The following is a 16707-nucleotide window of genomic DNA, read 5'->3' as shown; positions in this document are numbered from 1 at the left end:
TCCCGGTCAAAACGCATGCACATCCATACGGCCACTGGCCACACCAATACGTGCTTGCACCAATCTTTCCCGAAAAATAAAATAAAATAACGTAGAGCTAGGTATCTCTGCATAGAGAAATTAAAAGAACATGCACCTGAGTTGGAGTTGAATTATATATTGCATTCAAATATATATGGTTAGAGTCCAACACCTCGGCTACCATATATATCGTGGCCATTATAATCGGTGCAATGCGTCGTCGCTGGTGGTGGTGCATGCCATGCACGCCCGGCCGCTTCTTGTCGCGCCACTACAAATCGGCCGGATATCGGTGCGTTTGCAGTTGCAGCGCCGTGATTGTTTGGTCCGGCAATTTGGCCGTCAATTGCCTGGCGCCGGAAAGCACTACGTTCGTTCTTGTTGCGATGCGGCTGAGCTTTCTTCTAGAGCGCATGCGCTGTGTGCGCACCACTGGCTCGAGTTGAGCTAATGCAGTGTGCGACCAAGCAATGGATTGGAGCAGATCTTCTAGATCGGTCACGTTCTTATCCAGTGGCAAAAACCCAGCGAAATCATGGAGGGGCTAATCTTCCTTCACCTCATCTCTTTCTTGTTCTCCTTCCTCTCGAGCAAAAAATGGAGTGAGAGCTTGAAGGGGCTACATATATAGCAACATCGGTGAGCCGCCACCACGACCGCGTGCGCTGGACGAAGGGAAACACAAGTGTTCGGGCCCGTGTGGCGGTGCGCGTTACAACTTCCCCACGATAGGCCGCCAGGTTTTGGGCCCGTTGCTACTTTTCCCACGATGACCACCGGGCCATCAGCCTTTCATATGGAAATATTTTTATATTTCAAAACATAAAAAATGCATAACTAGACATCTGTTTGAAAAAAATGTAAAAATAGGCTATTCTCGTCTGTTGAAAGAGATAATATTATTTCTATAAAGTAAAGAACCAGAAATAAGCTTACGAATACTATCAATATCTACTGGAGGGGCAATGATGAAGCGATAATAAATATGGAAGTTGCAGTCAATAAGGTATGGATCATCAAAACACCGAACCATCTAATGTAAAGATGTTTTCGGTGCTAGTTATCTAGTTGCAGAAGTGACCCCACAGCCTTATACTTTCACGTCTCTCTAAAATTACAATCATGATAAGATCTTGGTTTATTAAAATAGATAATAGAAAGCTCGTTATTTAACAGTACAATATAGCCTATATACGAATGTCAACCAAGCAAGCCTCAATGATTGGATTTCAATATAACAAAATTCACCAAACCAAAATATTTTGTAAATGAAGTGATAATTCAAAACTTAGTTTGCTCTTTTTGATTTCCATATGGGTTGCCCAGGGCTCGAATCCGGAACAAATCGAATGGAGTAGATAATTCTTCCTTATTACAGTAGAAAAAAAAATCCCTCCCTAAATCATTCTTGCATTTTTCATTGCATACGACTTTCCATATGTAGAAAAGTCTATGAAGACTTTTGGAAAAACGTCAACGATTGATTATTTATTTGGTAAAGAAAAATAGAATACGTTATAAGAAAGTAATCACTCAGTTGGATATTCAGGAGAAGTAATATAATCGTTCAATTTTTTTTCTTATTTTATTAGTAGTCTTATAGTAGTCTTAGATTTTGCATTATACTGGGCCTCATTTTAATGAATTCATGGAATAATGAATTAATGAAGAAAGGACATAAGTCTAACGCTTACGAGAAAGGATCTCGTGATAGTCAATATGGCCCTCACCACCCATCAATACATGGTGTTCTTTGACTCATTGTTACTCTCGATAAGAAGATGTTATTAATTATGAACTCATATTAGGCTATTTACACAGAGGAATAAAAAAATCATAGAAAACTAAACTATTATACAATACTTGCCTTATGTAACACGGTGGGATTATTTAGCTACTATGTTTACAAAAGCAATAACGGTAAATGCACCTAAATTCTTAGAGAATATTCAAATACTCCAAAGAGCTAGCTGAATTGAGCCGTATAGCTTCTCATTTGTTATGGCTTAGACTTTTTATGTAGATCTCGGGGTACATACCCCTTTTTTCTACATTTTTAGAGAGAGAATTGATGTATAATCTATTTGAAGCCGTTACAGGTATGCAAATGATACATAATTACTTTCGCATAAAAGAAGTAGCTGCCGATCTACTTATGGGTGGATGGATAAATGTTTAGATTTCCATGATTATTTTTTATGAGGAGTTGTTGAATATCAACAGTTTATTACATAAAATCCTATTTTTTTAGAAGGAGTTGAAGGAGGGTGAAATGTTAAAAAAGCATTGCATTCAATTGCTCTTAAAATTCAAAACAATATCGAAATGGTCATGAATTTTTTGAAAACAAAGTATGTTGTAAATGATGCTATAATCTAGCTCTAAAAAATTCACACAACAATATAATTTGTATAACGAGAAACAAAAGACAAATTTCATTGTAGATCATATCTTTGGTTTTTTTTTTTTACAACTAGAACATAGTATCCTCTACAACACCATTTTTTAATGTATCGTTCGATGAAAGGTAGACATATACAGTAGCCTATTTTTTAATTTTTCAAATAGACATCTAGTTTTGCAATATTTTAGTTTTTGAAATATCTCTACTACTTAAAAGTATGTAGAGGTTCCCGCACCAGGCAGGACATCCTGCCACCCCTCCCTTGAGCTCTGACAGGTGTTCCTTCTTTTCCATCCAACACAATCCTGATCTCTCCTCTTCCTTCCCGTCGTGTTGCCATCATGGTGCGGCCCTTGCCATCACGGCATCGCCTCCGCCCCTCCGCTTTCCCATCCCATGTGAATAAAGTTGAAGGCACGCGGCCCAAGAAAAGGCCCTGGTACTTTTGATTGTGACGCCTGCCTCGGTTGGGTCTAGGGTTAGGGTTTGGCTCAGCTCGGTCATCATGCCAACCCTGGCACCGATGCGCCGCGCATAACAGCGGTGAACTGCCTCTACATTGCGGCCGCCTCTGCGGAGGCCAGCGCCAGTGAACTGCAATGGTGGGCGGCATCGCTCCTTCACGATGAGGCCCGGGCAGGTGGGGACGGGGAATGGCTCACGGCTGTGCTGCGATCGCGGGTGACCGTCGCATTGCTAGCGAATCTGGCGACGCATGTGTTCCTCGTCCTTGTTCTCGCTCTCAAGGTGATTGCCTCGGTTTCTCTTCTCCTTCCCCGCTTGTGGGAGGTTACCTGCATGCTATTGATGCTGTTGCGGGTTCGAATGGAGTGTTGTACTGATTGAGCTCATGGAGGAGGGTTTCGGTCCTGGGGGGCTAATCGCTTTAGCTTGCTGCGTGCTATTCATTTCTGTTGTGATGGGCTATAAGCTGCTCTTTTGATGTGTTAATTTTGATTAGACAAAGGCTTTGTCGGCTGCCTTCTTCTCCTCGTGTCCTTATTGTTTAATAACTTTCATAAGTAGAGAGTTGGAAGTTGGCCCCGAAATGGAAGTATTTTAATAAAGGAACGTGTTGATTGAATTTGTGAACTATGGATTTTCAGTTTGGGGTGTAATGTTGGAACAAGCAAAATGTATGTTCTCGTAGGAGTGGAAGTGTTGGTGTATGTTTGCACATTTAGCTGCAAATCCTTAGCTTATGCAGTTTTGCAATTGCCAAGGGGGGAAAGATCTAGAATGGAAGTTTCATGATGTAGTTTGAAACTTTGAATGAGGAATGCTTGTCACTATAATGTGATGCACATTATCATTTATCTGGATGAGAATTCTTCTTAGATAGTTTCATGTTTTGATTGCTGGGGTGATAGCCATAAAATGGTAAACACTAGTATGAGTTGGGAGAGTGCTAATCGTTGGATAGAAATGTTGGTATAAATGTTAAGGTTAAGGCTGTACTTCAATATCAAATGGTGTGTCATAGTGGACTGGAATGTCAGAAAGAATGTATAGCATGAATCTTAATTGCCATTCTGTTATGTTCTCTCATAGGATGTTTTTGTACTTCTATTTCTATAGGTGTATTATGTCAAGTGCTTGTGTGAACAAAACAAGGATCAAACATTTGGTGCGATGAAGATCATGGAGCCTTGTTAATGACCTTTTCTGCATATCAATTTTATACCAAAGTTGTATCTTTAGAATTTTTTTTAGTAGTTTTGGAGATATTCGAGTTTGTATGTCTGTTGTTTGATTGCGATAGTTTTTAGTGCGGTCTTTAGAGGCCGTTTAGGTGACCTTAGAGACATGATAAAATTATGTTTTTACAATATAGCTCTTATTTTATAGTTTAAATATGTATTTATCTACTATCATATCTGTAGTATAAAAAAAGATATGAAAAAGAGAAGCATTGCAATACTGGACAAGATCTCCTCATTCAGGTGTGCGTCCTCTACGTCGTAGCTATCGAATCTGCAGCTACATGTGCGGCTGGAGGACCGTACGATGGATTGCATCGTCCGCCCACCTACTGCTGTCGAGGATCACTTCGCACAGGTATGTTGTAAATTCCAGAAGCGTAGTTAATTTTTTTTCTTTTGGCTCAAGGATTGATGAATTTGGGTATGATGCTATTTCAATAAGCATAGTTATCTCACTATTACTTATCACTATTATTGCTACTACATGTCATACGAGTAAGTGGCAAACAATTTCTTTAGTGTTTACAGTGCTTCAATAATGTTAACAATGTTATGTCTTTAGTGTTGTAGTTTTATATACTTGAATTCTGTTGGTACCTTAATATATAATCATCAAGATACTTTAACGATGATAGTTGATTTTAGATGAGTCAATAATATTATTATATGTAAATTTTCAGTTTTTGTCGTAACACACGTACAAATAAATCTTTCCTTTGCAGGTTGCTTGGGCGTTGGGCGTTGGCGCCTCGGGAGGAGACCGGCGCCCGGCGGCCGAAGCAACGCACCTCCCTCCCCACGCACGAGCGCGCGCGAGCGAAATCGAAGAAAAGCGGAGGCTGGAGATGGAATCCCAGCAGGTGGGCGCCCGCGGCAAGCAATCGAGGAAGCGGGCGAGCGCGTGCGGCACGCAGATTCCTTCCTTGCCGCTGAGGCCGCCCGCGCCCCCGGCCCCTTTAACCGCGCGCCGTCGTCATTGCTAGCCCAGCCATGGTTTGATTCGGTCGAGGCCGCGGCAGGAGGAGGAGGAGGAGGAGGAGAAGGAGGAGGAGGGCCAATGGGGGAGGAGGCGTCTCTCGCGCACACGCCCACCTGGGTGGTGGCCGCCGTCTGCCTCGCCATCGTTTCCGTCTCCCTCGCCGCCGAGCGATTCCTACACTACCTCGGCAAGGTAGAGTGCTCCCCCCCTCTCCCTAGCTAGGCTTCTCTCAGGTCGCCTTTTTCTGATTTTATCCCAAATTTACGCGGCGCTTTTGCGTTGCCTGGTCAATTCAGTTCTGTGTTCCTGCTTGCTGGGGATGAGGACACCGGCCGCGCAGCTCCTTTCTGCCATGGATTCGAGCTTGAGATGACTTTGGCTGGCTTCCAGTTAGTTAGCTAAGTTGATAAACTTGCAGTGCCATCGGCGTTACGTTTGAGTTGATACTCCTCATCTACCTTTGGACTCATTATCTGAAAGTTATCTACCTTTGTCCTGGTTTAGACCGGCTTCAATTCGGTGGGAATGTGGTATTACCTAAACCATGCGGATATTTCGAGACCCTACCATCCCTGACCCACTGGAATCAAGTCTCAGTTGTACGATTTCAACTTGTTTAACAGGTCTGAGCTAGAGCTGATTGATTTTGTTAATATTATTGTACAAAAGATTACCCCTTTGTGGAGGAATTTTTGGCAATCAACTATGTTGCGGAACAATTACGTGGCTATGAGTATGAGCAAATGTACCGAATGATTAGCTTCAGATTTTCGCAGATCTTAGGCTTCTATGCTTTTTATGGGAGTTGACACTTCGCAACCCAGATGATTTAGATGATAGGAGGCTTCTCATACTCTCATATTCTGTGCGGCCGAATTACAAAATAGGAATTCCATTTTGACCTTTCACTCAGCATGTCATTTTTCCTTTTTGCGAGACAATTTCATTGTTGTCTATATTCATTATTTTCCTAACTATCAAGTGGCTAAATTAGCTTCATGCATTGTCTTCTATTTAGTAAGTTCTTCCTGGTTAGATGGGAAGTTATATTATTGGCGCATGCTGTTAGTTGATTGATTGGAGGCTGTTTTGGGTTGGAGGACTTCTGAGGAAGCTATTTATTATTTTTTAAACAATATAGATGTCTGTGATCAACTTTGATCCCTGCACATTCAGAAGTACGTAGTATATCATTCATGTTTCAGTATTAAATTTAATGTTCAATTTTTTTGTATGATTCGCCCCTCTTCCTTATGCTTTTGTTCCGTTTGTACTCATGCAGTCATTGAAGCATAAGGAGCAGAAAACACTGTATTCAGCTCTACAGAGACTGAAAGAAGGTAGCATTCTGGGAGATCTTCAGTTGCTGTGAATATTTATCAATCCAGGTCCTGGATCATGTGTTCTTGTGCCTTATCAATAGAAGAACACTAAATAAAATCATTGTCCGATACACCTTGGAAATTTTTATTAGTTGATTATATTAAAGAAAATACAACATAGCTGTAGGAGCTTGTCTAGGTAATTGCAACGGTGAATAGGAAACAATGGAAATGGCTGGAATATGTTTTGCATAATTATTGCACGATATTGAATATTTCATGACAAAAAATGTGGGTCTATCTCCCTTGTGATGTTGCATGGATTTTGCTTGTTTATTTTCTAATGCGTTCTATGGTTGCATTTGCAGAGCTAATGCTTTTAGGATTCATTTCCTTCTTCCTGAGTCTCTCTCAGGGCTTTATTGTTCACATTTGCATTCCAGAAGCTGCTACACATTTCATGCTTCCATGCAAGAAAGAGAACCCCAGAGCTGCAGAACAAGGTGCCAAATTTTGCAAGCAAAAGGTTAGGGTATACCGCATTTTCATATATTAAGGTTCCATTTTGTTAGAATCGGATGTCTTACTGTTTCTGGTAAGTGGATATATGGTTGCTTGCTATGCTCTTTTACAACAAATTATGCTGGAAGCAAAGAGTTGTGTCAGTTATCTGTCACATGAAGCAATGTTTAGTTGTGCTGTGGAAAAAAGTTTTCAAGAAAGATCATTATGAAACAATAGGCTCGCTCTGTTTCAGGGCTATGTTCCCTTGCTATCATTAGAGGCATTGTATCAGCTGCACATCTTCATATTTGTACTTGGTCTAGTCCATGTTGTGTTCTGCGCTACAACAATATTACTTGGTGGAGCGAAGGTACATGTGCAAAGATTAATTTCTGTTACATATGGTAATGTTTGTGGATGATAAACTCAAGGTGGCTAAAAATTTGGTAGATGAGAAAGTGGAAGCATTGGGAGACAGGAATTCACCGAGAAATAGAAGAGAAATGTGCGCTATTTTCCCTATCCTGTTATTTCCTTTATTTATTATTATGAAGTGCTTTGCAGGATCCGTACATATATGAAGACACAAACATATGTTGCTAGTGATCTGCCTGTTATTGAACACCTTTCAAATTCTCTGAAACCATACTCACATCAATTGAGTTACCATTGTATTCTTGACTTCTCCACATGTGGATTGGAAATTTGAGTTATGTCTGTAATCGCATATCCTTTTTTACCTACTCAGAACTTGCTACAGAGCACTTTAGCGCCATCACATCCAGTCGCTAATCATTATGTGCTCAGTTGATGTTTCCTCATGGCCAACAGAAATGGGCTGCATGTCTGTTCCATACCACTAATCTATACTACGTTTGCTTTGGAGACTAGCCTGCCATTTCTTAAAACCACATTAATGCATTGCATGAAACAAGTCGAAATATTGTACTGCATATCTAAATGGCCCCTCATAGTGCATTTCTGAACAAGGGTGTTTTCACCTCTGCAAAGCTGGGGGTTGATTCGAGGACCTATCACTTGTGTACCCTTCAATTCCACCAACTAGAACTCACCCAGTCCCGGTAATATGTTCCTTATACACATTATTCACTTTTATTCCTCTTTCTCGTCATGTCATTTTGATATGGCTGGAATTTAGCAGGGTTAGACGACTCACTCGCCCTCCAATGGAGGCTCTGAGTAGTAATTAGGTCTAACTTCCTCCCCCTTTTATTCATTGATCACAGCTCATTATACAGAGTCGTCTCCCTAACAATCCCATCTAATAATCTCTCGAACTAACTTATCTCTAATTGATCTCAATCTGAACTAACTCTGAATTTATCTAAACTACCCGAACTTATCTCTAAGCATCCTTTGCTGAAGTTGTGAGCATAGGCCCAGCCTTGCCACGTGCTTGCACTGGTAGGTGCGGCCCACAAAGGTGTCCACAACACTGCCTCCCTCTCGACGAAACAGCTCATCCTCGAGCTGGAACTTCGGGTACTGCTCAGTGAACTCCATCAGGCGCTCCCACGTTGCATTAGTGGCACTGCAGCCCACCCACTGTATCAGAATTTCCCAAGCTCCCTGGTTAAGGCGGGAACGCACCACCGCTGACGGCTTGGCCAGGACACGGCCGTGCTTGATGTGAGGTAGGCGGATGGTCTTGGACGGCGGTGTGCCATGTAACTTCTTGAGGAAGACGACGTGGAAGACATCATGGATTCGGGCATTCTGCGACAATGTCAGATGGTAGGCCACGGGCCTGACACATTGTGCCACCTAGAACAGTGCATAGTACCGTGGTGCGAGTTTCGTCGCGGTCTTGTCTGTGATCGCTGTCGCCATGCGGTGTTGTAGGCACAGCCAAACCCAATCACCCACCTCGAACTGGATGTTGCGGTGGTGGTGGTCGTACTGGTGCTTCATGACATCCTATGCTTGAAGGAGGCGACTTCAAACATCTTCCAGAAACGCGTCCCGGTCTTGGAGCTGCTTGTCAACCGCGACCACCTTGGACACGCCCGGCTGGTAGGACAACAAAGTTGGGGGCTCACATCCATTGACCACCTGGAACGGCGTTGCCTTGAGCGTGGACTAAAATGAGGTGTTGTAACAGTACTCACCCCATGACAACTAACAAAGCCAGCTGCGGGGATGGTCATTAGCCAGAAAACACAGGTAGACCCCAAGAATCCGATTGGTGACCTCGAATTGGCCGTTCGTTTGAGGATGGAAGGCGGAGCTTAGCTTCAATTTGACACCAGCCATCTTGAACAATTCTGCCCAAAACGCGCTTGTGAAGACTGGATCACGGTCACTCACAATGGAGCAAGGGATGCCGTGCAAGCGCACGATCTGGTTGAAGAACACCTGGGCCACCGACACCGCAGTGTAAGGGTGATTGAGCGCGATGAAGTGTTCATATTTTGAGGACCTTGGGAAATCCTTCCACGAAGTCGAGAGTGATGTCAAACCACACAGAGTGAGGAACGTCCAGCGGCTGCAACAAGCCCACCGGATGGAGATGCTTTGTTTTGTTGCGTTGGTAGACAGAGCAGCCCTGAATGTGGTCGCGCACCAATCACGTTGCGTGAGGGTTGAAGAAGGATGCTTGGAGGCGGTGCAGTGTCTTCTGGACGCCCTCGTGGCCCTGCCCGTGCGCCACCTCTAGGATTTAGGGCCACAGGGAGGACGAAGCGAGTACAAAGATGTGCCCGTTGTAGAGGATGAACCCGTCAATCATGACCCAACCGGCAGAGGCTGTACAGACGACGATCTCCTCCTTGGCCACCATCTCTGGCAACGAGGTGGCCTCGTCCCGGAATGTGTCGAAGAGGGCGAAGTTTGATACCGAGAGCGCGCTCATCGAGAGCACATCCGCCGTCGCGTTCTGGTGACCGGCCGGAACTCCACGGAGAAATCGTAGCCGAACAGCTTGCTTATCCACGTGTGCTGTGGGATCGTCAAGAGTCGTTGGTCGAGGAGATATTTCAAACTGAAGTGATCCATGCGCACCGTGAAGGGGCACACCTAGAGGTAAGGGTGCTAGTGGCACACTGCCTTGATGAGGCCGATGAGCTTGCGCTCATACGCAACCAACTTGGCGTGCTGCGGTGCCAAAGCGTGGCTAAAGTAGGCAATAGGGCTGCCGCCTTGGTGCAGGACCGCACCGAACCCAGCTCCCGACGTGTCGCAATCCACTACAAAGCCGCGGTCAAAGTCCGGGAGCTGGAGTATCGGTCCTTCTGTCAGCGCGTGCTTAAGAGCGACGGACGTATGGTCTGTCACTGCCGTCCATAGGAAGGCCTCCTTTTTCAACAGCAGCGTCAGAGGCCTGGCCACCGTGTCGTACTCCTTGATGAACTTGTGTTAGTACCCAGTCAAGCCGAGGAACCTGCGGAGCCCGCGCACGGTCGTTGGCTTAGGCCATGCCTGGACCGCCTCCACCTTAGCTAGGTCCATGGCCACACCGTCGCTGGAGACGACGTGCCCCAAGTAAGACAAATTACATGCCAAAGTGACACTTGGAACGCTTGACGGCGGATGCTCCTGTAGAACGCGAAACACTGAACGCACGTGCTGTAGATGCTTAGACCAAGAGGAGTTGTAGATTAGAATGTCGTCGAAGAAGACAAGAACAAACCGATGGAGGAAGGCTTTCAGGACATCGTTCATGAGAGCTTGAAATGTCGAGGGTGCGTTCGTCAAGCCGAAAGCCATAACGAGGAACTCGTAGTGGCCGTGGTGGGTGCGGAATGCCGTCTTCTCGATGTTGTTCAGGTGCATGCGACTTGGTGTTACCCGCTGCGGAGATCAAGCTTGGTGAAGAAGCGGGCACCCTTCAATTCATCGAGTAGCTCGTCAATGATGGGGATAAGTAACTTGTCCTTTATCGTCTTGGCGTTGAGGGCGCTGTAGTTGACGTAGAACCGCCAAGTGTCGTCATGCTTGCGCACCAATAACACTGGTGATGAGAACGCTGAGGTACTTTCTTTGATCAAGCCTTCCTGCAACACGTCCTTGCACTGTCGCTCGATTTCGTCCTTGAGCAGATGCGGGTAGCGGTAGGGCTAGACAGCGACATGAGCGATGCCCGGAAGGAGGTGAATCCGGTGGTCGAAGTGCCAGGATGGCGGCAAGCCACGCGGCACCTCAAAGATGTGCACGAACTCCGCTAATAGCAGGGACAATGGGTCCATCGGCGCCACGGCGTGGATGCGCGACCTGTGTCCCGCGTCGAGGCCATGCCATTGGACGCGGTGGTCGTCGCGCCAGAATGACATGGTCATCTGATTGAGGTCCCAAAGGATGGGGCCTAGGGTTCGCAGCTAATGGACCCCGAGCACCACATCATTGCCGTCGAGGGCCAGGACGTAGAGGTCCGATGCGGAACACTTCGTTGCCGATGCAGACGCGTGCTACCTTGCAGATACCGTGGCACGACATGCGGTCACCATTGGCCATGCCCACCCAAAGGCCGGGCTAGGGGTGATGTCAAGGCTGAGCTGCTGTGTTGTGTAGCCAGCGATGAAGGAGTGGGTTGAACCCGTGTCCACCAGAGCACGCGGGGCGGAGTTGCTGATGCTAATCGTGAGGTGCATGGTCTGGCTGGAAGCGATGTCAGTCAGGGCGTTCAACGAAATCTCAGGACCATCAATGGAAAGGCGTCGTCCACCGTTGCGCCATTATCCAACTCAAGGAGGTAGATCCCCTTCATGGATCACTACTGCAAGTGCTCCTTGTTGAACTTTTCAGGGCAATTGAAGCAAAGCCCCTTTAGGCGGCGATGTGCTTGATCTCGTCGGAGTTGTTATTGACGGCGTGCAACAGCCTATCCATCTTGTCCGCCAAGGACTTGATGTCAGGGGCGTTGTTCTCAGTGCTCATTGTCGGGTGGGAAACAAGGAAGCGATTGGTAGTGGCAGGAGAGGTGGATGGTGCAGGATCAGAAGGGTCTCTGATACCAAAGATGATATGGCTGGAATTTAGCAGGGTTAGACGACTCACTCGCCCTCCAATGGAGGCTCTAAGTAGTAATTAGGTATAATTTCCTACCCCTTTTATTCATTGATCACGGCTCATTATATAGCGCCGGCTCCCTAACAATCCCTTCTAATAATCTCTCAAACTAACTTTTCTCTATTTCATCTCAATCTGAACTAACTCTGAATTATCTGAACTACCTGAACTTATCTCTAAGCATCCTCTGCTGAAGTTGTGGGCATCGGCCCAGCCTTGCCATGGCTCTTGCGATGGTAGGTGCAGCCCATGAAGGTGTCCACAACACATTTGGCCAAATTGTGCAATGACTATGCAACCTTTTTGTTATCTATTCTGTTAGTTTCTTTCTGGCGTATGTTCTACTTCATCATCCACAAAGTGAGCCAACGATATCTTAGATTAAATGGTATTTCATGAATAGAGGTCAATTTTTTGAACGATTTTTTTTTTAACGAATGAATAGAGGTCAATTGAGTGCCCAGTTTTTCATTGTTCTGAATGTTGTCGATGCATCATAGTCTGATTCTGCCCGTTTATTATCCATTTTTCTCCATCTCTTGATAAAAAGGGTTGTGTTCATTTGGACTTACTATCTACTAGAAATTCTGTATCAAAGAACTATTCTTGTCCCCATGTTTTAGATGAAATACTATCACTAATATTCTTTAGCTCAATGTTTTTGTTTATCTATGGGTGAAAATGGGTTGCAGTATGGAAAGCAGGATATGAAAGAAAAGTTACACCATTGAATGTTGTGCTACATCGAAATCAAGGTAAATTTGTCAGTGAGCGAACACAGGGATTTTTGATGAAGCTGGCTGTTGTAAGCTGGATAGTAAGTCATCTGCTTATCCAGTCGTATTGCTCAATTCAGTTAAATAGAATGTGAATATCTGCTAATGTAAGGACTCACCGTTTATCTTAAAGCTCGCACTTGTGCATAATAGCTTTGACTACAATGCATTTCTTTTCATTAGAATGCCATGCAAAAGTACTGAACACAGAACTGTGAACTTCTATTAACGGGCAATGAAATAACAGAACGTCAGTATGCCATTCTAATTAAAAATTCTGCATCATTATAACTGTCGACCGAATAATTTTGAATTTTTTTTTTTAGTTTGGGGAAATGAACATATCAGCAGCTGCACCGTTGGATGCTAATTATGCCTCTAAAAAACACTTGGCTCCCAAAGTATGTAAATTATGTGCATAAAACTGCATTACTATGTTATATTTGGATTTTTACAATTGATCAGTATTCTAGCATAATATTTCCTTTTTGGTCTATTGTGATGAACTGCCTCCTGCAAGACTGTTTCCTCGAGATCTCATAGTATGTGTATGTTTATTGCACTACACAATATGGTTGCGAGTGTCTGTTGCGTCTTGATGTTTGAACTGTCTTCGATTAGTCCGTTACTTTATGTATGACTTACCAAGGAAGCTTGATTCAACACATTGCAGATTGCATTCTTGAAACAGTTTTACAATTCTGTGAGTAAATCAGATTATGAAGCCCTTAGATCAGCATTTGTCTGGGTAAGATATACTTTTTAGTTTCATTCTTGCTAATTAGTTTTCATGCATCTGCCTGTACTTCTATTGAAGCTAATTGGGCACAATTTTGTTGTTTTTATTCAGATACACTACCCCAAAAAACCAGACTTTGATTTCCACAAGTACATGATCCGTGCTCTTGAACACGATTTTAAGAGGGTTGTTGGTATCAGGTTGGTGTCTTCAGAGGAAAATTCCGAGTTCACTTAAATATATAAGTAACCTTACGTTAGTTACTTGCATGCAGCTGGTATCTGTGGCTGTTTGTCATCTTCTTCCTGTTGCTGAATATAAATGGTAATTCTGCCAAACATATATTTTCTTTACGTCTTAAAATCATTGGATTCATGGTGCAGAAGTATCCATTAAAGGCATATTTTTCTTATGGCCTCTACTATACATGCTGTCATTTGTATACCAACCATTAGCTCCAAAAATTTTGGGTAACGTGAGGCAGTGACTTGTCTGTGGAATGGATTGGTTGCACTGTGCCTATCAACATATATCATTATTAGTACTCTCATAGAGCATGATATGCATCTAACTGGCTGCTTTTATTCTGTTCACCCTTTATCTTTTGCTTTACGGTCAAATGCAGGATGGCACACATACTTCTGGTTAGCTTTCTTGCCTATATTTGTAAGTATGAAACATTTCCTTCTGCTTTGTATTGGTTGGATTCAGATATTCAGCCTTTCGCCTTTGAATTCTAACTCACTTTTGTGTTAAGTGTTATATTCAATAAGTTAAACTACATACACTATATTTATCTGAATGAGAGCAATTCTTAAAGAAAGGAGTAAATTGCAGCTCCTGCTTATCGTTGGTGCCAAGCTAGAGCACATTATTACTCGATTAGCTCAAGATGCAGCAGCATCATTGTCAGATGGAACAGAGGGATCTCCAAAAATAAAGCCATCCAAGGAACATTTCTGGTTTCACAAACCTGGACTTGTGCTTCATTTGATCCATTTCATCCTATTCCAGAACTCCTTCGAGATAGGTTTTTTCTTCTGGGTTTTGGTACTGTCCGTTACGGTCTCATACTTAAGTATTTCATGAATGACCTTGGAACTAACAGTGATCACTCAATAGGTATCAGAAGGGTTCAGTTCGTGCATGATGGAACGGAAGGCTTATGCCATTTCCAGGCTTGTTATTGGGTCAGTGAAAGTTTGAATTGTCCGCAAGATTCACTAGTTTTCCCTTGTCTATCACATGTCTGCTTACCAGAAAGAGGTGCATTAGCGCACAGATAGTAGTAACTCTCGTATTAGTATGCTCTCAGGTGCACTGAACAGATGGATAGCAAACTACCAAATTGTTATGACCTGTTTGATCGACTTTTACAAGGGCCTGATCAGTCCTAGCAAACCATTGTAGTTATTTGTATTGATTTTCTGCACTAGTAGCACTCTAGCTCAGTGACCTTAGTCCTACCTTCTGAAGACTTGTCCTTCTTTTCCTTGCAGTTGATCAATTTAAAAGCAGAGCAGTTTTGTCATCTTACTCTTTCTATGTCATTATAAATTTCTCCACCTTCTCGTGCATTAGTCCTAACTAGTTACCTACTAACAATGAATTATGTGGTGTTTTTCCAGTGTGATCATCGAAGTTGTCTGCAGCTACATCACTCTGCCATTATACGCCATCGTTACTCATGTAATTCCAGAAATACTTCTGGGCAGTTCTACTATTAGCACATACCTCTATAATTTCGTTGATGATTTATAAACTGTTATTGAGTATTGACTCTATTTCTGATTGTCCAGATGGGTGGAGACATCAAGCTGCAAGCTTTTGGCTCGGACGTGCACGATTCTGTCCAGAGCTGGGCCACCGGGGCCCTGAGGAAGAAAACCCTGGCGCCCGACGAGCGCCTCGGGAGCTCGCGCGCCACGCTGACTCGGACGCCGCCCCCCGACCTCGACGAGATCGTCTCCATTGACGATGGAGGCCACGGCCACGACGGCCGTAGTTGATCGAAGGACAGGAGCACCAGGCTACACGCCGCGCCGGCCTTCCCCAGTGCTGCTGCACGGCGCTTCGATGGATCGGGCGCTGTGACATTCGTGGTGTCGGGGGCCGGGCGCTGTAGCTGTGGGCGCGCGCGCGGGCGGGCCTGGCGGCTGCGCTCATGCGTCTGATCCCATATTGTAACGTCAACGTCTCGTGTAACGGTACGGACCGGACGGGACGCGTCCCTGGCAGCCGCCTGCCGAGCTGGCCGACCGGCCGGCCGTACCGGCATGCTGGCAGGCGTTGTGGCATGTCATGTGCGGCGTTGCAGCGCGATGATACAACGTTGTAACTGGCCTTGCCCTGGCCCGGCATGCCTGCCTCGTGCTGGTGTCGTAACCAAGCCGTACGTACCTTTAATTTTCCTGGGGGATCCTACTCTTTCTGATATCCTCCTCTGTATATATTTTTGTAATCAACTAATCTGATTAAGAAAAACTGATAAGCATCGTTGCCGCTAATCTGCTATAGCAGGTGGTAGTAGACTGGTGAGCATCTCAACTTCTGAATAGTATATATGATGGATCGAAACGGATGGAGGTGACGCTTTCGATCGATCCATCCATCATCAGTCATGCCTGTACGTGCTTGCTGGTCAGTAGCCTGGAGGAGACTACCTGCTGATGCGTCTGTCACTTGCGTACGTGCTCGTCGGCGGAGGGGCGTGCGGCTGTGCACGCGCGCTGTGCTCTAAAGTAGGGTACTAGATGGGATAGTTTTTTTACAGCAGTAGTTATCATGCTAGTCTATAGATGTAATATTTTGAAGGTCTCTATCTTTATTAGGGAGGGCAACGGCTAGGAATTATTCGTGTACCACGGATAAGAAATCTGATGAGTACGAATTTGGGTTTCAACATTTCCCCGTGGGTATGGATACGGGTATGGGTTTGATCATAAACTCGATGGGCAAAAGGTCACGGGCAAAAAAATACATACCTGTGCCCGTAAACTCGCTCCAATCATTTTATATATAGGCCTAAGTCATCACTAGGTATATAAACATGCTCTAATTACTCATAAACCCACTCCAATTACTTACAAACCCGCTTTAATTATCCTAGCAGGCGGTTATACGGGTGCACCCGCGGGTGACGGGCATAAGTAACATTTCTTACCCATGACGGGTAATGGGCACGGGCACGAGTTTAGAAATCCACTCGCGGGTACGGCTCTGGACATCATCTAT

General features: G+C 44.6%; 1 protein-coding gene across 6 annotated transcripts; it reads left to right on the top strand.

The window, feature by feature from the left end:
* Window positions 1–4835: 4835 nt before the first annotated feature.
* Window positions 4836–16325, top strand: LOC133883276 (MLO-like protein 13). 6 transcript variants are annotated; one of them, XM_062322550.1, is made up of 16 exons: window positions 5170–5299; window positions 5404–5496; window positions 5612–5730; window positions 6390–6447; window positions 6798–6955; window positions 7187–7303; window positions 7384–7438; window positions 12651–12775; window positions 13408–13482; window positions 13585–13673; window positions 13748–13797; window positions 14099–14139; window positions 14311–14523; window positions 14596–14663; window positions 15102–15162; window positions 15273–15987. In XM_062322550.1, the coding sequence occupies exons 5-16, from the start codon at window positions 6803–6805 to the stop codon at window positions 15480–15482; spliced, it is 1257 nt and encodes a 418-aa protein (XP_062178534.1). In that variant the 5' UTR covers window positions 5170–5299; window positions 5404–5496; window positions 5612–5730; window positions 6390–6447; window positions 6798–6802; the 3' UTR covers window positions 15483–15987. The 6 variants fall into 6 exon arrangements, 5 of the variants coding, with proteins under 5 accessions (XP_062178535.1, XP_062178533.1, XP_062178532.1 ...); XR_009902845.1 differs by lacking the exons at window positions 5404–5496; window positions 5612–5730 and adding an exon at window positions 15991–16325 and having other exon boundaries at window positions 5137–5299; window positions 15273–15865; XM_062322552.1 differs by having other exon boundaries at window positions 5404–5730; window positions 6873–6955.
* Window positions 16326–16707: the final 382 nt, after the last annotated feature.

Source organism: Phragmites australis, chromosome 10, assembly GCF_958298935.1.
Source record: "Phragmites australis chromosome 10, lpPhrAust1.1, whole genome shotgun sequence".
NCBI lineage: Eukaryota > Viridiplantae > Streptophyta > Magnoliopsida > Poales > Poaceae > Phragmites > Phragmites australis.
Note: the sequence above shows the minus strand (reverse complement) of the source record. Positions and strands in the feature narration are given on the sequence as shown.